We start from the raw sequence: 21,243 nt of genomic DNA on the forward strand, positions 1-21,243 counted from the left end.
CGTACCTTTTTTGCGTTGTTTTATATCATTACGTTCAACCATCTATACAGCGCAGGAATCGAACGACATTTCAAAGCAGGGTACCATACCCGTCCCATACGCATTAGAAAAAGAAAAAAAAAGGAACTTTAGTGAAATGCATTGCAACCGAGAAAGTGGAGCATTTTTATCTTTGGGTTTCCACGATTCCTGCTGAGTCTTCGAATGACACCCCTTTTAAAATCACTGAATCGTTTTCGAGTTTTCTAGCGGTGGCCGCAGTTCACATAAATTAATAAGTTATGGCACTATACTTTATCTTAAGTTCGAACGCGCAGTCGATGTTACAAGCCGATGAGCCAATCAAGCACTGCCAGATAGAATGCCATGGTGTCTGTGAATGATCCGTGAGCAGGCACGTACCCGCGGGGGGGGGGGGGGGGGCATAAGGCCCCCCCCCCCACACACTTCCCGCCTCCTCCCCCCCCCCCCCCCGAAATTTTCTATTTGCTGGGACCTCCTCTCCCCACCCCGCCTCATAGAGCATTTTGTCATGGGCGGGCCTCCCCCGATACAAAGTCCTGGCTATGTGCCTGGCCGGGAGTTTGCTCATGTAGCATGTGTGTCCGTGTTTATATGTCTCCAATGCGTTTGACGGCGCTCGAACTTATGATGAAGCGAAGATAACTTGTCTTCTTTCAGTCAGTCATGCGAAGGCGGACGACTAAAAGACAACACAAGTAGTCACCAGCAAATGCGAATTATAAATACGCAAAAGCAAACGTCGAACTGAACGCAAGTCAAATTTGAGGAGGAGAAAACACCGAAAACAACCGAACTGCTTCGTGGAGGGCGGTCAAAGACCAGTTACCTGAGATCGGCGTCTTCTGAGGACACAAAAACCCAGGTCTCGTCGTCCATCTTCACGTTGTCTATGAGGTTCTGGATTGCACTTCCGATTAGACCGCTGCCGCCGGTCACCAAAACTTTCTTCCGATCAGCTGACATCTTAAACACTGGAAGACGAAACACATATATTACGCTCCTAAAATTATTCGTTGTCGATTTTTCAATATACACGGCCGATGAACTTGCTACCGTCCTGCTAGTAGTGTTTTCGAAGCCAGAAGTCGGATGGCAATGCTTTTCATACGCGAAAGCCGAAAGTTGCTTTTAATAAAGGGAAAGCCTTATACGTCCCATAACGAGAAAAGGCGTCGGCGTTGTGCCCGAAAAATGGTCACAAAAATACGTCATCGAGCACGCACCGCTCATGCTCAAAGCGGACGCGCCTATGGAATAAAAGAGAAAGAAAAGCACAGCAAAGCAGATGCTTCGCCACGGGAGCCGTCGTGAAGCCGGCTGCGTTCGCCGCGCCTCCATGCCACCACCGGAGCGCCGTGTGAAGATGGAAGACGTGGCGCGTTGCGTGTAGGAATGCTTTTGCATTCCTACACGTAAGCACATTTAAGTGTCTTCGGCGTGCTTTTTTTTTTTTAGTACAGATGGTATGTTCGTTACAAGGCACATACTCAGGCGGGAGTTCCATCATTTTCAGAAAGAAGTGTTTAAAGCCACAAAGTCCATCTGCTCGTTCATCACACAAAAGGCAAGGTGTTCGTTGCAGACAAGATGACAGAATCATCTGCGGCCACGACCCAAGCATGTTCGAAGCATGTTTGCTTCGAACATGCTTGAACATGTCTGCAGGCAGTTTTTTGTATGACCAATCTGACAGACTACCGTCATGCAAAAAAAAAAAAAACACGCTTGAGAGTGTCAGCAGACTGCCCTTTGTTTGATGTATACAAGCAGTGTGAGCGCAACTTTACAGACCCCGTAATTGACCATGACCACTTCAAAAAAAAAAAAAAAAAAAAAAAAAATATATATATATATATATATATATATATATATATATATATATATATATATATATATATATATATATCAATGACTATTTGCCGATGATCTCATTTAGATGCATTCGGAGGAACCGTTTCGGGTCTTAAATCCTATAATAATCGTAAGTTACAAGTATAGGCTGTAGGTTTTCCGGTGTTTGTTTATGATGTAAATCGCGGGATGTTTTTCGACCTTCATTTTATTTTATTATTTTTTTAAATATCGGTGTATTTCGGTGCTTTGTTTCGTGCGGTCGCTAAGAACGGTGATGATTGGTGAAAAAGATTATGAATAATTGTAAGTTCTAATCTAAAAGGGAAGGCGGGTCTCGATAAAATTCAGTTCTGTCTATACTCTGTTCATCGTTAAAGGCCCGTTAACACACTTGCAACCGAGTACGACCGGGTGAGACCAAAGCCCCCTCTATCCTGGGAAAAGTGGCGCCATTAATTGTTATAGAAATGCTCGAGGCACGTGCCGCGCGCCACTTCTGGGAAGAACATGGCGTCTGAAATCTAGCTCAGTGATGCGCTGTGCTGCCATGATCTTCCCAAGGGATGCACGTTGCACGTGCCTCGTGCATCGACGATAATTGAGCTACTTTTGAAACATAAAGGGGCTTTAGGTGAGACAAGACTGTTTTTTTAGCCTCTTGCGACGGCGCATGCGCTGCTGCGGAGCAGGTCCTAAGCCAACGCAAGAACCAAACAATTTAGTGTCCATAATAAGTGGCGCAAGTTCTCTCACCGAGCCAAGTGCCGCCGGTGTTCGCGAGCACACGCATCGAAATTGACGTCATAGTCCTTCCTTCGCGCTTAAGATGACTGTGAAATGTATGGGCTTCGGGCCAAAGGAGAATAAAGACAGGCTTTTTATCTCCACAAGTGAAAGCTACGTGCTTGTTAGACCATTTAATCGCTTACCTCTGACACCAGACCCAACTGTGGAGATGAAAAGCTTGTTTTTATTCTCCTTTTCCCTTAAGCGTGAATGAGGAACTTTGACGTCAATTTCGTTGCGTGTGCTCGCGCACACCGGCGGCTGTTGGCTCATGGAAAGATCGTGCGCCACTTATTATTGACACTGAAATGTTTGCTTCAGCAACCCTCTAAAAACCGGTCTCGTCTGAGCCGGTCCTACTAGGTTGCGAGTGTGTGAATGAGCCTTAAAGGGATACTGAACCAAGGAATTTGGTGTCCATAATAAGTGGCGCACGTTCTTTCCACGAGCCAGCAGCCGCCGGTGTGCGCGAGCACAGGCAACAAAAATGACGTCACAGACCTCCATTCGTGGTTGAGATGACAGTGAAATGTATGGGCTTCGGACCAAGGGAGAATAAAGACAAGTTTTTCATCTACACAGTGGTGCCTGGTGTAAAAAGTAAGCGATGAATTGGTCTAACAAGCACGTAGCTTTCACTTGTAGAGATAAAAAGCCTGTCTTTATTCTCCTTTAGTCCGAAGCCCATGCATTTCATTGTCCTCTCAACCGCGAATGGAGGTCTGTGACGTCATTTTTGTTGCGTGTGCTCGCGCACACCGGCGGCTGCTGGCTGGTGGAAAGAACGTGCGCCACTTATTATGGGCACTAAATTCTTTGGCTCAGTATTTAAGTTGAGACTATAGGGTGGGAGCTACATTCCCGCCAGGCCAATCAGCCGCCTCCCTTTTATCACCTGACCCGGCTCTTCGCGCGTGCGTATCCCCCCGGGGAGGTTATATTAAGACTCCTAGAGTGTAGGTGGCGCCCCGTATAGCTGACGCCGAAAACACCGGCTGTCGCCATCTTACTCGGGGCAGAAAACGGATCGACGCGGCCTGCGGCGTACGACTGATCTGATTTTTGCCTTGAATTGTTGTGATGTGCGGTGTTTCATTGGAGGCAAGTCTTTTTAAAACAACTGCAGTTGTTCGCGAAGGCGATGGTCGGCACGTTGCTACGAATCTCGTTAGCTGGCTATAGCTTACTACTGCATGTGAGCAGGCTTACGGGAGAAAGCTTGATGATTACGTGCATTTTAACGGTAAAATAAAGCTTTAAACATGTTTGCGCGTCGCAGGTTTTCCGAAGACAACACTCGGCGTGCTGCATGAGAGCGTTCTGTTCGACTGGGAGATGATTGGTCGTTTAAGAATACTGACGTTCTGTGTTCGGTGCACTTCGAAGACGACTGCTTTGACACAAGCGGTCAAACGAGAAGACTTGGACCGGGTAGTATTTCGACTGTGGTTCCTGCATTTCCAACGTACCTGCGGAAAGCCGCGAGTATCGTAGCGACTGTGAACGCTTGCATTGTATTTTAGTTAGTTGCATCTTAAACTCAAGATGGTGTGCTTAAAGCAGCCGTGCACTTGAAAAAAAAAGTAATATAAACGACTTTATTTTCGCTAGCTTGATATTTCTGAAATTTCTTGAAGTGCCAGTTTTGGGGATAGTTCACGGGCACGAATTTTCGCGATTGTGAGAGGTATGCTACGTATTCATTCCTCTGGGGTTGATTATTCGTGATAATAGGATATTCTCGGGTAATAAGATATCCGAGAAAAGAGAATCCAACGTGTCTGAGCAGCCTTCGAGTCCTTTAAATAAAATAAAAATCGTTGTTTTGTTTTCTTTGTAATACGCAACCCCAAAAGCAACAGAGCACTGCTAGCGCCCTTTCCAGCGCTGCCCCTTTTTTCCCTGAGCAAGATGGCCGCCAATGGTTAACCTGGCTTCACCCAGACGCATGGGAATGGGCGGGTGACCGCCACTACAGAAGTCTTTGGTGGGTGTAACCGGGAGCATGATGACGTGGCGAAAGAGAGGAGGATAACTGGTCCAACGAGGACGTAACTTCCACTGCAGTCTCAGGTTTTTACCAAATTATTGTCAAATCGGGGTTTTTCGGTTTTAACTGATCTTGTATTTTTGACACCAATGGATGTTTATCGGTGTTTTACGGTTTTAGCGGAGTTTGTGTTTCTGGCACCAACGGATGTTTATTTAGGTTTCTCGGTTAAAACCGGAAAGTCCACGGCATAGTGATAACCGGTGGTAGCTTACAAACAGCGCAATTAAAGTGTGCACCGATAAAAAAAAAATCAAGTCCGCTTAACACGAAAATGAACAAACATTTCCGGCCAAACGAATAATGCCACGTAACTAAAACGAATAACTTACCTTCTTCCGTCCAGTTGTACGAGGATGGGCGACCAGGTGTGATCGTGTTGCGCGTTCGTCAGTCTCGCTCGTCAGATCTCGTCCGCAAAAAGGGCCCAGTAAATCAGGCTGGTATTTTGAGCACCTCGTTGCTTATAATAAAAGCGAATGCTAAACTTTAAAAAAAAAAAAAAAAACAGATGTTGTTGCTAGCTGTACACGTGGCTTCGCTAACCAGAGAAAAAAAATGAGAAAGAAAATAGCAGAAGTACATATGGGAGTTTTAGACGACTTTTCCACGATCCAAACTTTTGCGCTGTCTCACCGAGATGCCCAGTCAACGAAATGGGCAGTGACAAATCTACACAAGGAACGTCTTGGGGACAATAACACTGTGATATCTAGAAGGTCAACAACTAGTCGTACGACGATAGAGATAAAGTTAAGCGAACAGAAGGAAAGGAAAAAAATGAGCCTCGGTAATGACGGCCCCCATACACAGCTGGCGAACGGCGTCTATACACAGTGTCAACGCGTTTTTCGTACTACGTTGTCAAGGCTTGCGTATAGTTGCCGCAGCTTTGTCAAACCACTTCCGCGAGCTCGCGGGAACGAGATGAAAGATGAAGCAACACCGCGGTCGCGCAGCAGTGCTAAGGGAAATGTGATGTGTAAACCGGGAAAGGGGGTTTATTGCCCATGCGTAATATTATTCCCCTGCATGGGCAGGAGGGAGGGGGAAGGAAAGATGTGGGTAAGGAAGGGGAGGAGGGTTAGTCAGAATGCTTTTTCTGCATGTGCGCACCGCCGTGAAGCAGCGGCGCCTCGAACAGTGGCTTCCCTCTGAGTGGTTAGCAACGGCATCTTACCAGCTTGCAGCTTCATATGGTTGCTGTATACGTTAGGTAGGCCGCACAATCCTGAAAGTAGTGTGTAAAGTTATTCGCGACTCCAGCGACCTGTAGGGGGCGCCACCACCAAACAAACATGGCGGCTGAGTCCAGGTCGCGTTGGCTCGGCCCGGCCCGCCTGAACAGATGGCGCGTTCAACTTAACAAATTTTATTTTCTTTAATGCCCAATTTTATAGGTGTTTGAACTGATATGGTTAAGTGTAGTCGGTGCATATAAACTTGCAAAACATAGTTTTGTTTTCCTGGTGGTTGTTTTTCTTTTCATATCAAACTTTCGTTTCGGAGATTTTGTTCAAAACCAAAACTATGGGCTCCACAGAGACGGTAATATACTAATCATTTTTGACCATCTAAGGAAAGTGGCGATGACTACAGAGTTGTTCCACCGAGAGTAATTTGCAGCTAACTCGCATGCCTCGACCATGCGACTTATCTGTCCGCGAAAACGAGCTTTTGTGCGTATCCGCGTTTTAGAAACAACTCCAGTCGTCTGCTCGGTCAACAACACAGGCTGCAGGAAAATTACGAAAATTAAGCGAGCGCTTCTTGAGCCAAGGACCATGCTAACCCGCCGGCGTCCCACTAAGTAGCTGATACTCGTATTTCAATTCAGGTTTTAGTAGCAACCGAGAAGTCATTTTGACGAGCGGGTTATGTATTATATTACGTACTATGTGTGTGTGTGTGGGGGGGGGGGGGAGGGGTCTCACTTAAGCGATATTAGTATATGCTTCGCGTTGAAATATGAGCTTAGTTCACTAGCTATTAGGCGAACTTCTGAACAAAAGTATATTTGACAGACAGAGAGATACTACTTAAACTTAGCCAAATGGTTCTAGCCGGCAGCACGGAGACAAACTGATCAGAGTCTTCATTGGAGATTCACGCAGAACCTCTCTGGCATTGAATTTTGCTTCGAATCCTGAACGGAGAAAATTAGTATTTTTTGTGGCCGGTCAACCTGAGGAATGTAGACGTATATTGCTGCTGGCTTCGATGGGGGTATAATATAAATATTGTAGGCGCGATAGATCAAAATGCCGTGACAGCTTCTAACGTTGCGAGACTCGTTCCCCACCTTTTGAAAACAGATAATTTCCCTCATTCATCACTTGCAGCGAGCAGGTTTTCTTGAATCAAGTATTTGCGAAATCAGCCAAACTTTTTCAGTGAGGTCCATAGGCTTTTTCGGTGAAAAACAGCCAAGATGAATAGCTAACGCACCGACCGGCGTGGGTGGCTCAAACTTGAAGCTAACCGAATACAACCAAATTCAAGAAAAGCAGCTGTCGAACCTTCCCATTCACTCGACTGCAACATTGGTGTTCCCTCCAGTGAAATGCCTCGTCTGTCGACCTCAGTCCACTGTTCTACATCCTTATAAAGAAACCACTCATCAGTTACCAACTAGTCGTCACTTTGAATGTGATTCAAGACAGACAAGAAATCAAAACGTATTCCCGTGATTCCTCCCCATCCAAGAAATCGAAAGCACGCGAACGTGTGTTGTGGAGTAAACGGGCTTTCAAACACGTGATGGAAGGAAACAATCTACTGAGGCTTCACCACACTAATGAACACTCAGGCAAACTTAAGAAATTTTCGGACCTTCGTCAATATACATTGTTCGCCACCGTGCCGACAACACGTGTCCGCGATAGCCACCGGAGACGCGGAGGGGCGCGGAGCGACCTGGACCGGCAGGTTCCCGGTTTTCCCGCTTGGTGGCGTCGGTTTTGCTGGATCCGCGGATGAAGTTGAGAGGCTGAAGATACAGAATATTGCAGTTGAGAGAGCTAGTAAATACAAGTATCTAGGAGTATGGATATGTGATAGTGCAAAATATCCCAGAGAGCATGAAAAGTATATAATAGGTAAGGGCAACAGAAATGCAGCTGTAATGAAAAATAGAGCACTTTGGAATTACAACAGGTATGAGGTGGTGAGAGAGATTTGGAAAGGGGTCATGGTGCCTGGCTTGACTTTTGGAAACGCGGTGCTATCCATGAAATCCGAAGTGCATGCGAGACTAGAAATAAAACAGCGCGGAGTAGGTAGACTGACTTTGGGGGCACATTGCAAAACGCCAAACCAGGGAGTACAAGGAGACATGGGATGGGCGTCATTTGAGAGCAGGGAAGCGGTGAGCAAGATAGAATTTGAGGATAGGTTGAGGCAAATGGATGGGGAGCAATAGCACGAAAGGTTTTCAGCTATTTATACATGAGGAGTGTAGACACAAAGTGGAGACAGCGCACTAGGAAATTAAGAGGAAAGTTTTTGGGCTATAGCGAAGATACGGAAGAGCAAGTCTCAGTTAAGAAGAAAGTTAAGGCCACAGAAAGAGATCGGTGGCTAGAGGGAATGCAGACAAAGACGGCTCTGGAAAGCTATAGATTAAACAAAACAGTTATTGCCAAAGAAAGCATTTATGACAATTCTAGGGGAAGCTCATTGCTGTTTGAGGCAAGGACGGGTGTTCTGCGAACCAGAACATACAGAGTGAAGTACCAGGAAATGAATACAGTGTGCACTGCTTGTGGAGAGGAGGACGAGACGGCTGAGCACTTGATACTCTACTGTAAAGGGTTTCACCCTATGCCTACCGAAGACAACATAGATTTAATAAAGTCATTGGGTTTTAGAGACAGCGAAGGGAGAGTGGATTTCAAGACTGTAGAGATTACCAAGCAAAGATTAAGTGAATGGTAGCAGAAATCGAGAGAAAACTAGGTATTTTCTTATTCACTGATGGCAAGGGGGTTTCATAGCCTCAATTTCTTTGCACTGCGGAGGGAATATAGATTTCACATTTAAATATTCTAAGCTTAAATGGTAAAACAAAATGGCTAGATGGCGTAAGCTACCGCCCGATCCAAAGGGCTCAGCCGTATTCATCCATCCATCCATCCATCCATCGCGAATGGGTGGTCTGCCAGGCCTGGTTCGTGGGGGAAATCTAGCACTGCTCTGGAAATCATATGTGCCCGTTGCCTGCTACCTATAGGAAACAGTAATTCCCGAGTGGTGGATACTTGGGAGCCGTAGGCTTGGATACATGTCATCAATGTCTTTCGAGCATTGCTGTACTCTGGACAGTGCCAGAATATATTGTCCAAGTCATCTTCCTGATCTCCGCACACAGCGCAGTTCGGACCCCTTCTGCGATCACTCCTCCCGAAGCGATGTAGGTTCTTCTGGGTGAAGGCACTGTTGGTACGCAGCCGATGTTACAGCATCGAGTCTCTTCGGGTTAGGCGAGAGTCTAGCACTGGTATTGTATTTTGTCCCAGAGCTGTTTCGGGGTCTGGGTGGCGCTTCCGGATGTTCCGCTCGGTCAAAAGATACGCTTCATGAAAACGTCGGAGGTCATGTGTAGCAATTGGTTAGTAGCATGTGAGCCCTTGTGGCTAAGGTTTCCAACAGTTCATTTCCGACGATTCCGCAGTGCGAAGGAACCTATTAAAACACAATTTTCCAACCGTCGTCTTCTAGACTTGTCGCTAATTGTGAGGTTTCCTGGGCTATCAGAGAGGCGCTTTCGATGTCGGCGAAGAACCACGGCTGTTCCAACCGCAGGTCCTGCTTGTAAGAGCCTCTAGCGCCAGTTGAATAGCGACGATTTCTGCTGTCGTAGATTAAGTATCAATATTCACAAGAACAACTTTCTTTGTTGCGAGGGCCGGAATCACGCGAGCAGCAGTCGGAGAGCCTTTGTTCTTGTCTACAGACCCATCAGTGTAGACTTCGACGTGTCCAGCATATTCCATTTCAGGAGTCATAGCCAAGGCAGAGCGTGCAACTACCGGGTGCATGTCTTTTTTCTCGAGAAGGTATGGTAATGAATCGCGCACGTCTAGTGAGGAACGCACGAAGTGCGGTGGGGGTATGGGGTTGTGAACCCCTGGGCCCCCGATGTCGTGTTCGAATTGTGCTGTGAGTTGACCGAGGTGTGAGCATGGTCGTGGGAGCAGGTTGAAAATAACATATTGAGCTGATGGGGCTGTATCAATTTGAATTATGGAGTGCATTGTAGCCTTTTCTCGACGAAGTGAAACTGGGTATTCTGGGGCGTCCGTTATTATTGCCATGTTTCTAGCGTATTGTGGGAGGCCCCGGCAGAGTCATAATGCCATACGGTGAAATCTTTCAAGCGCTTCTAGTTGGTGCCGCCGGATGTTAACTAGGGGAAGCGCATAGAGCAGTTTCGACAGTAGCAGACCTCCGTAGAGCTTGAGAACACCATCTGGTGGAAGGCTTCGTTGGCTATGTGCCCGGAAACTGCGGAGGACACCTAATAGCTGGCGTCATTGCGCCAAGAGCCGTTTCACGGCCGCTCGCCACGTCACAAGGTCGTCAATAAACAGTCACAAGAGGACGTGTGATCTGCCTATTTTGATCTCCGTGCCATTTAACGGTATTTTGACAGTTTGCCGCTGGCTGGAGTTGCTGCAGAGCAGATGAGTCTTTGATGCAAACAGCGTCAGTCCCGGACGCGCAATTTCTGCCGCCGTTTTGTCCAGGACGAACTGGAGGATCTGACCTGTCATGTGTGCCTAGCTACTGTGGCCAACTGTCCAGATCGTGATGTCATCAAGAAAGATCGCGATGTTTGTTTTCGCGGGGTGAGCGAATGTTTAACTGGAGGAAGTGCAGAGGGGAGGGACGCCACTGCCAGGTTAAAAAGAAACTGACTTATTACGCTTTCTTGTGGTGCCCCTTGCGTTACTTTTCTTGTTGTTCTTGTAACTCCCTAGATAATAACAGCACAAGAGTCTTTTTTTTATTCTTAAGGAATGCATATATATATATATATATATATATATATATATATATACATACATAGCCATACGCACTGTTCTAGATTATGCGATCTGGTAGTAGGACAAGAGGAAAAGGAGGTAGAGGAGCGCACACTAAACTTTTGTACACCCCTTAGGGGTGTAAACCACTTGTCCCAGGACGAGCACCCTTTGAGGGTGCAAACGAGCACCCCTGTGCCAAAGCACCCCATAGGGGTGTGGAGTAGCATAGGGTGCACGGTGCAATGCACCCCAATCCAAGGGTGCTGATGCTGATTTTAATGCGTGCTCGAGGACGATTCATTCTAATCGAAATAGGCTCTTGTAAAACAAAACTTATCTTATTTACATAGATGATCTCGTTACAGTGAGCACTTAGCCAAGCCAAACTTTGTACAGGCAGGCTGGCACCAAAAGTGGACTATTATCTAAAATTAGTTGATTAACTTTTTCAATTGCTGGTTCGACAGTTGTTGCGAATTGAAGACAATCACCTCCTCAAACCAGTCAATTTTTAATAAATCTTGAAATGAGCACACAGACCAAAAAAAAAAAAAGGAGAAAATATCATTTCACCAAAGGCAGCGGTATTGTAGCGGTCCAGAAAGCATTGTATCCCACAAACCGTTTTGTGTGCACAAATCTTTCTCAATCGTTTTTTCTTAGGTTAGTGCTCATTTCACGAAAAATAAGCTGGTCTAAGAAGGTGACTGCCTCCATTTTCACAATATGTTCGGGTGCCATCAAACCAGTAACTAGAAAGCTAATTCATGGCTTTTAAACAATAAGGCCACTTTTAGCTGCCATCTTGCCTGTATAAAGTGTCTGCCAGGACAACTATAACTCAACTGTAAAAAGATAATTTGCATAAAACAGAAGTTTTATTTTACAAGAATCTGTTCCGATGAGAATGAATCACACCGGTATCTCAGCACTTGTCAAAGCGGGTTCAGTATACCAGGTATGGCAACCAGAAAACCACGAAGTATGCAGACCAATTAAGTGAAGAAATAAGGAGATGCAAAAGTAAAGTACCAGCATAGGACCTCGTTACAGAAACTGGATTCATTATTTGATATGTGTGCAATGCATCGGCACACATGCTACTTGAAGCAGCTGTGCATAGATGCATCGTCCGATAATGAAGGCAAGATGTGCATGGCAGAAAAGGTAATATTTCAATGTGAAGCTTAACTTGTGTGCAAACAGAAGTTACAGAAAAATCTTGCGTGATTTAAGTTTTACTTCCCACAAAATTTGGAAGGAAAATAAAAAAAAATATATCACAGAATTTGTTCCATGCCTAAAGCTTCGGAATCTATTAATTGCTCGATGGTCTTAATACTCGTATACTAGAATAGATCAGTGGGAGACATTCTCAACCATCATTTTAAAGAAGAAGTCTGCCACCACTCTCAATGTGTCATTAAAAGTGTCCGACTGTCAAACTACCAACACTGAAGTGCGATATGCATCACATGCATAATAAGCACTTGCTTATGCAAACTATGCAATGTGAGAAAGTGTATGGTATAAACATAAACAACGAGGAGCTTAGCTTGTTCAATCCCGATACTTGGTCCTTGCATCCTACTCTGGCTCGTCGGTCATTTGCCTTGCATATGAAGTGGTTACGAGTCGTCATACTTGGTATGCCGTAGTGCCTTTACACTTTCGCCCAGGGCATGGCGAGTGGCATCAGCTGCATACAAACAGCATGTGATTGAGCTGCAAGTAAATAAAAGTTGTTATAAAATGAGAAAAAAAAAACTGAAAGGAAAACTAAATAACTATTTATTGAGCTATTATGTGACCACAAAAAAAAATAATGAGGTATGTCCTCCACAGACATATCAAAATACAATACTTGTGGCATTCTATCAAATATCACAGCCTATATAGGCCTAGATGCTAGTAAAAATCGAGAAAACATTGGGGGTTTGAGTCAATAAAAGCCAAACTAAATGAATAATCATTTATTGAACTATTATGTGAGCACAACAAAATAACCAGGTATGTCCTCCATACAAATAACCAAATATATATATTTTTTTAAATATCACACCGTAGGCTTAAGATGCTAGCAAAAAAAAAATCAATACAGATTACCTCAGTACATGAGAATGTTTCTTGATAAAATGACTAGAACAAAAAAACAATTTAGATGCCTTCCGGTTCGAGCGTATACTTTTTGTTCCATAGCACATGCGACTTTCATTTAAGACCCTAAAGTTGCATAAAAATCAAGCTACACTTCTTTCAGTTTAGGGCTTAAAACATTAAAACAAGCTACCATATTTTCCAGACTAGAGTCCACAATCCGGTGTAAAAAATTTCGGCTAAAAAGAAAAAGTATTTTCTTAAATTGTCCGCACTCGGTGTATAGTCCTCAGGGAAAACTTCAGGCTGGAGAACTCCACAAAAGGGATATCTGCGGATGAATATCAGAGGGCTTTCCATGATCCGCTGGTCAGCCAATCGCAGAGCTCCTCAAGATTAAGCTTGACCCAAGTTGGTTGCGTGCGGGCTTCCAAGCAAACACCATGTCAGATGCGAGGTATCGAAAGCCTGGGAAACAGACTGACGGTAAGAGACTGTCTCGATTACTTTATCTCAGCATAAAATATCCAAAATATGGCAATCTGGCCTAACCAGTTTCGTAATAATGAACAATCTTGAAACAAAAGTTGTAGATTCCACACCTGTAGATAGACCGTACGGTGTAAAATATCAACATTTAGACATGTATAGTATATGCACTATAGTCTGGTAAGTATGGTACATTTATTTTAGTTTAGAGTTAGAAAGTTAAGGGTGGACACTACCCAAAAAAGTGCATTTTTTAACCACTTCTCTGATTTAAATGACATTTTCAGGGCTTGTTTCTATTGATGTTGAGAACATTTGCGCCAAATTTTATTAACCTCGGTAAAGTACAATAAGAATTGCTAACGTTCAAAGATGGAAGTGGGAGTGTCTGCGTAGGAAAACTATCGTTTTGAAATTACTTATAAATTTGTCGTTTTCATGTGTTATATTGCTTTAGAACAGTTCAAAGCAGATAGCTATGGAGCTATTTTTCTATATTATACCATATTTCATGAAAAAACGCCACTAAACACAAATGCTGTTTTTTTAGATCTCCATTCTATGTCCAAAATTCTAGTTCTTGAGCATGAAAAATGACAAAAATAAAAAATTCAAGCTCATAGCTATCTTCCCCTTAAAATTTCACCCCAGAAAAACTTATAAAAATGATTCCAAGTTATGTAATAACAAAACGATAGTTTTCCGAAAGGGAAATTTATGCTAAAAAGTGGATTAGAGAAAAATGCGTTCTAAGTGCTCCAACCCGTACCTTTTCTTTAGCATCGGTGGACCGAAAATAATTTATAAAAAATTAACTATGCAGTGTAAACTAGTGAAAATTTCTGGGAATACTCTCTAGATGTTGGTGGATTTGAATATGACATTTTTCAAAATCAACTTGGTTTTGCAGAAATTCTTCTTTCTGGGTAGTGCCCCTCTGAAAAGTTAAATGGGTGCTGTACTGAAATTTGGCTGCACAAAACAAGGCATCAGAAGCACACAGCGGGATGCTACAAACCCCAAGACATCACTCATGCAGAAGTATCTCAACTGGATGGCCATATTTTCGAAAAAGAAGGGAAGAGGAGAATAGAGATGTCGCAAGCTTTGTTCAATCATGCTCATATTTTCCAAAAAGTACTGCCACCCGTACAAGATACCGTCCTATGAGTTATGTTTTAAGGTTTGCAGCATCCCACCTAGTGCTCCTGCCTGGTTTCGTGCTATCCAAATCTCGGTTCAGCATCCCTTTGGTACTAGAACGGTTGTTTGTCGGCCTCACTGATTTTACTCTCTTGCGACCTTGTTCAGGAATTTCGTCCCAACTGGCCTCGGAGTAGTGCTGCTGAGGCCGAAAAACAACCGTTCTAGTACAGCAACTGTCTTTGCTGCCTTTTTTCGAACACTTTATATTAAAAAGCCAGTAAGCCACCATGATGGCAGCGATGCCATCCTCTGCATTCTTCACGGACAGGAACCGCTGCCTATCGACAGCGAGGTACAAAAAGTCAGCCCCCTCGGCGTCATTGCCAGAGTACACGACGCACGGCATTGCCGGGATGTCTTGCTCCTGTGTTAGCAAACAAAATCAATGCAATGTAATGCAGGAACCATGTGTAATAGTCTTTTCTAAATCATCACAGTTAACATATCACTACCTACCAGCGAGCTGGTCTAGTGTGATTTGCTATAGTTACTTATCTATGTGTAATATGTAATGCCCCCATCCCCTGCAGGCCTGATTATACTTGTGCAGAACGCAACTTAGACAAGTGGCAGTAAATCTTGCTTTCCCAGCACTGAAAAATATGCAAGATCATCAGCGCAACAGGGACACCTGCATTATCTCTGCGATTAGTTAAATTTCGGCAATGCTAGCCAGAAGTCTGGTTCCACATAGAGACGTAAACGTTGCTTTGACTTGCTCATTGCAAAAAAGTCAAAATCAGTCAACAGCAGCCCATATTCTACTTGTGTGATGACTTCACCTCCCATGTACATCTGGGCCAAAACATTTTGCTTTAGATGGTTAGAAATCTTCGAGGAAACTACTTTTGGCCATGATATTCCCAACCATCAGTGGGCCAGGAAAGACAGCCACTGGATCTTTTGTACCTTTCTAGAAAAGTGCGCCATGCAGTGAATAGAAAGCTTGCTTGTCGAAGTTGTAGCCAAACATGTGAAGCAGTGCCATCACCACCGTATTGGCTCCCCTGAGACCCAGGTGCCTCCTAAACCTCACCTCCAACAGCATAACTTTGCTAAACTCTGATCTAGATGAAGGCTAAACTAGGTACAAGCATGGAACATGGCTCTATCTGTTGTGCAAGAAAGGTGCTAGTTTGTAATGTACCGCATGGTTCGCTGCCATTAAAAAAAAGAAAATGAAAAACTAATAAGATGGATACATTCACAATTGCATATGTGCACCAATGTTACCTAAACATTTGCTTAGGAAGATTGTGAGCAAGGGAATTCATAAAAGTGCTAGGTTATATTCTGCAACCTATGCTACACTCTCAGAAAAAAAGGAGCCAAATGAGCAAAAAAGGGTTCTTTTCGCTAAACAAGAACCGATTTCGGGGAAGATCCTTTAGAAGCGTGCTTTCTCAACCAAAAGCACCCCTCGCAAAGTAAAAAAAGAAATGCAGAGCTAGTTTCCGGCCTGGAGAGAGCGAAAACGGTTCTTGTTGCAGCCAGGAAAGAGATAAAGCGATCTTTGGAAAAAGGAGGTCACTTAAGTCTTCTACCGGATAGAGGGACACAATGACCAGGCTCGAAAGGCTTTGCACGCGAGAAATTGGGTGCGCCATTCTGTGGAAGCAAAGCTGCCCGTGCGAGCTGTCAAGTCCTTGAAAGCTTAGAGAGGTGGAATGTCGTAGTTATTTACCAAGTCGCGTTGTGTTGTTTACCACACCGAGATAATCTTCGCCTCGGACCACAGATGAAACAGGCTTCGATGCCTTTGACTCCCGGGCCACCTGCTTCAGCGGTTTGAACACTGGCGTTCGTTTGCAAGCGTAACTGCTCGCCGTGTTTTATTTAGTAAGAAATGTTAGTATAAAGCTACTCTTAGGTACTCATTTGTATAAACCAAACGGGTCATTGAATTAAAGTTTATTTGAAGAAATCTGTACCTCCGGAAATCGATTGTGTAGTTTATTTCCCCCAACCCCCAAAAAATGCATACAAATTTTCAAAGGTGCACAACTTCGATGAATGAGCAACACACACAAAAAAGTGCATGTTGCGATGAATGAGTGATACGGTGATTAAGCGACGTCGTGTTTTTTGTGTAACAAAAGCTATTTTTTAACTTGATTTCGTGTTTAAACAATATACGTATAACTGCACGTGTGAATGAAAAAAAAATAGAACAGAGGAACGTTTTTTGGTTTTAGTATAGAATGCAGTTGTTCTAGCTTGTGGTCATGAGTCATGACACCACCCGTCTCCCAATACGGCGCCTCTGATTGTTTCGCGGCACGCGTCGAGCCGCAAAAATAGAGTTGGGACCCATCCGCGAGGGGCATCAAAAATCCTGCTGCGCGGAAGGTTCAAGTGATGTGTTGCAGTCATCTTTATCTTCAAAAATAAATCAGTCTGTAAATGGTGGTTTTTCGATTTCAAGGAGCAGTTATGTCTAGAAGGATACCCCGAAATAATCCCATAGGCATATTCTATAAGTGCGTTTTGAGTGAAGCAAAACTAAACTTCGATATGCTGTGCGTTCAAATTTATGTGCAGTGTAAGAAATGAGTGCTCCGTCCGCCGTTGAACCCCGCTCGCTACTTTGAGGTCGCCCACCAAGAGTTAGGAGAATGGGATGGCATGAGGAAAAAACAACAACACAGAAACGTGGTCGTTGCTGTTCTCGTAGTTTTCGCGAGCAATATGGCATGATAGGATGCAGAACAAATGGCCTCGGACGAAATGGCCCTGGACGAAACGGCCCCGGACAAAATGGTCCCAAGTGCAATCCTGGAGAGAATGGTCCCAAGTGATTTTTAGACACTCATCTTTTAATAAGGTGCTACTCTGAAGTTCTGTTAAGTACATTCAATGCTCTTATAATGCAACTTTTGTAGAGACTATAAAAAAAAAAAAGAAGCTCAATATAGACGCGACAATGTTGGAGAAACACACACACAGGGCAGGCACCTGTCTCGTGCGTGTTTTTCTTCGACTTTGTACCGTTTATTTTGCATTCTTTTTCATTATGCCGATCAACCAACTAGCCCAACAATCTATTTTACTGTTTGATACAACTCTTTCCGATCTCCCGCTCGAAGCTTTAAATTGATGCCGTACAGTTACATTTTGTGAACTTGATGTTTCACTTTAAAGGAGTTCCCTCTTCTAGCTCTTTTGAAAAGAGCTACAACAAGACGTTTTGAGTGAAGCCAAACGTAGCACACATTTACAACTAGTTTCTTTGTGTAATGAAATGTTTATTTCACAAAAAAATGTATTGCATTATACGAATATTTATCTTTTTATATGTTGGGATTGTACCAATTAAAGCTAATAAAAATAAGGAGCGAGAAAAAATACGAAAAAAATTTATTTGAACCATTTTGTCAGAGTTTTCTATTCGAAAAATTTTGTCCGGGCCATTTTTCCGGTTTTTGGGCTGGTTCTATGTTTTCGATTCCCATTTCTAGTGTAAAAGGGATAAGCGCCGCCTGCACGCCCAGCATTTCCGTGACGTGGCGCTTAACTGAGCGAATATTTGTTCAGAAATGGCAATCGACGGTTCGGAGGTGGCTCCGATTGGAAGAAAAATTCTTTGTCAGCGACATCAATTCGCTCTCTCTGATTGATTTATTATCACTTCTCCTTCGAGTTCCAAAATAGGCTCGATTATCATTCAATCTTGTTTCCAAGCCCTCTATTTTGATAAATTCCTATAAAAAACACGTCACTGACCGGACACTGAATCATCGAATCTAGGTGCGTTGTCGTACTGCCGGCACAAAAGTCGCTCAGCCACCAAATAGGCCAACACGCGTTGCTCAACACAGTGTGTTGATTGTTTCCGTTGCCGGAAGGTGTCACGCCGAATCGAGAATTTCGCTCTTGTTTATTTTTGTGTTTATTTTTGGCAAGAGAGTGAACTGCCAACAATTTTACCGGCGGCTGACGGACATGCTTGGTGACGTGATCGCCGTGTTTCCTGGCAGACAAGGACGGAAAAGCGATGACATCTGCATATTATCTTCGCCAGCGAACCATGGTTCAGGCAGCTCAACGGCACCCCAGAAGATAAGCCGTAATGTGTTCAAAAGCGACGTTTCGGGGGCTAATCTGCTCACCACTAGGCTGACAGTTCGTTGGGAACGTCATGCTCGTTTGACCAGTGAACCTTCTGCCTTGCACCATGTGATCACAACCGCAGAGAAAGGTGTCAGGTGATAAAAACCAGGCGACTAATTGGTCCGGCAAGCACGTAGCTTCCACCGCGCTGTCAGCTTAGCGGTGAACAGGAATGGGTCGCTGAAGGTCACTGGAGCCAACAGGATCTAGTTGTTGTTGTTTTGTCCGTTTTTTTATTTTTCCGTGTCTCCGGTTTACGATGGAAGTTCTTCACCAGCTCGCCTGTGCTTTTACCCTTTCTTGGGTAGGATCTAGTTTCGTTGCTCGAGGGAGTGCCACACTCGCTCGTACGAGTGGCGGATCGGAACAATGTTTGACCTCCTCTCCCTTTGGGTTTGAAGCTCTAGAAGGAAGTACCTTCCTCCCTTTCCTCTTAGCCATCACTTGCAACATGTCAGCGGACATGAGCACATGAACGATTGGAGACGTCTGCTGGTGGCTTTTTGAAAACGAACTGCAATCGGCCTGTTCATCATTTCAAGGTAAAACTTCTTCTAATCAGGCAATATTTATAATTTATCTTGAAAATTGCTATAAGTACAGTAGTGCTCAAAATGGCCGGAAATTGTTTGATGCATAGGCAGAATAAGTAGGACAGGGGGCGGCTTCTTATTAATTAAGCTACTTGTCGTTTGAAATTTGTTTTTATGCTATTTTAACTTGGAGTTGTCCAAACAAGCACGTTGCAAAAAAAAAAATATTTTACAGTCTTGTATGTTGAACTACACAAGAAAAAAACGTTTTTGAAGCGAACACTGATTTCATTACTACAATACTGACTATATATAATATGACAAAATGCTGAGTTCAAGCTTTCCGCCAGAAAGATCTCAAGAACAGAACTTCGAATTTACAGCGCGAATGAAATGAGCAATGATATCTCTTCGTAAATGTAACAACGTATGTTACCGGGCTTTAATTAGCTAATGTATCCGTATTTATGGCCCCAATAAACGTGAGCGAATAGGTGCTGTAAACGTTTTTGTTTTTTGACCGGCCAGGGACATGGCACTCTGAGAGCCAATCACTGCAATTTACGGCACCGCTCAACTAATGAGGATGCCGAACATTTGGTTAGACCCAAAGATGCTGTCTGCGACATCAGGGAATGCAAAACGTCCCGCTTGCTTTGCTTAATGTAACAGCGCAGATTGCATTTCTTGGTCTAAACGTATGTTCCGCGTCGTCATTCGCTGAGAGGACTTCGCAGGTTGCAACGATTGGCTCTCGGAGTGTTGTGCGGAAATCGACAGGCACGAACTTTTTGTGCATTTTGTGTTTGCACAAATGTGGATGTATGTTTGATAAAAATAACTGTTATATTTGGTCCTATATTCAGTGCTGCAACTATTATGTAAATAGCTTACATGCGTAAACGGCGCATCAACGTAACAAATTGTTTTTGTTTTAGGGATTCGTTGATACTCACAAATGTGAAGACGCCGTGAGTGCTCGCCGTCATGTTTTGCTCATGAACGAAGAGATAACTAAAGCGCCCCTGAACGTCGACTTGATACAAGACCGCATGATGCGGACGTTTCAGTCTTGCCAAGAATGGATCCTCAGCGATGCTGGAGCCCTCACAGTCCTTGAGGAATTTCCGGCAATGACGATTCCCGGAATGGTAACTCAATATTATCTTCTTTATATTTAGTCTTAAAGTTTCGAGATTTTTACAGATCATCAGGACTTCAAAAGTTTCTTACTACCCGTTTTATCGCCTGTGAATGAGATAAGGGCTTTTGATACGTGCTAAATTAAATAATTTTACCTCGTAATAAGGCTAGGCAATCAATTAGTTAACATTCCGATTAATTAACTATTGTTTTACTCTGAATCAAGTGAGTTTAACAGGCATATTGGTTGGATTTAGAGTTACGAAAAGTCTTATAAACAAAAAAGTAAAAAGAATATTCATTTAATTCTTTTTTTGTGTTTATAACACAATTGTGTCTCATGGCTACTTAAGTGTTTTATACGATTATTATCTAGAGTGGTTTTGAAGTTTAAATAATAACGTACAAATATTTTATTTTAAATGTTTTCCATGCTTTTCTTGTGTATGAGCACAACGGCAAGTTGATATTTGAACTTGTTATTGTACAAATATGTACATATATTTTATTTTAAATGTTAGCCATGCCTTACTTCTGTATGAGGCACAATGACAAGTTGTTATGTACTAAGCCTTATAAGACGTAGTAAAAACTTGTCAAAGAAAAAATCGGTTGTTCTAGGCCTTTTCTGGACACAATATCTTTCCTCGAGATCAGCGCGACCTATAAATTGATTAACTAGTCAATATAAAAGAAAACGTAAATCGAAATTATTTTAATTGACGCCAAGCCCTACTCCACTATAGTGACAGTAAGTGGTCATTTAGTTAATATATATATATATATATATATATATATATATATATATATATATATATATATATATATATATATGTGTGTGTGTGTGTGTGTGTGTGTGTGTGTGTGTGTGTAAACAATCATTGTGTACAAATTCATAGCGCATAAATGTACTTTTGTAAAC

The 21,243-nt window shown here is 43.4% G+C and overlaps 1 protein-coding gene across 1 annotated transcript in view; it reads right to left on the reverse strand.

Moving 5' to 3' along the window:
• Nucleotides 1-4,103, reverse strand: part of LOC8032582 (GDP-L-fucose synthase) — a 33,229-nt gene extending 29,126 nt beyond the window's left edge. Inside the window, exons 1-2 of the mRNA XM_040209289.2 lie at nt 4,026-4,103; nt 851-995 (exon numbers count right to left, since the gene is read on the reverse strand). Of these exons, the coding sequence (XP_040065223.2) occupies nt 851-987 (137 nt within the window). The 5' untranslated portion in view covers nt 988-995; nt 4,026-4,103. The remainder of the gene's footprint in view (nt 1-850; nt 996-4,025) is intronic.
• Nucleotides 4,104-21,243: the final 17,140 nt, after the last annotated feature.

Source organism: Ixodes scapularis, unplaced genomic scaffold (assembly GCF_016920785.2).
Source record: "Ixodes scapularis isolate PalLabHiFi unplaced genomic scaffold, ASM1692078v2 PGA_scaffold4__175_contigs__length_147842914, whole genome shotgun sequence".
In the NCBI taxonomy this organism is placed as follows: Eukaryota; Metazoa; Arthropoda; class Arachnida; order Ixodida; family Ixodidae; genus Ixodes; species Ixodes scapularis.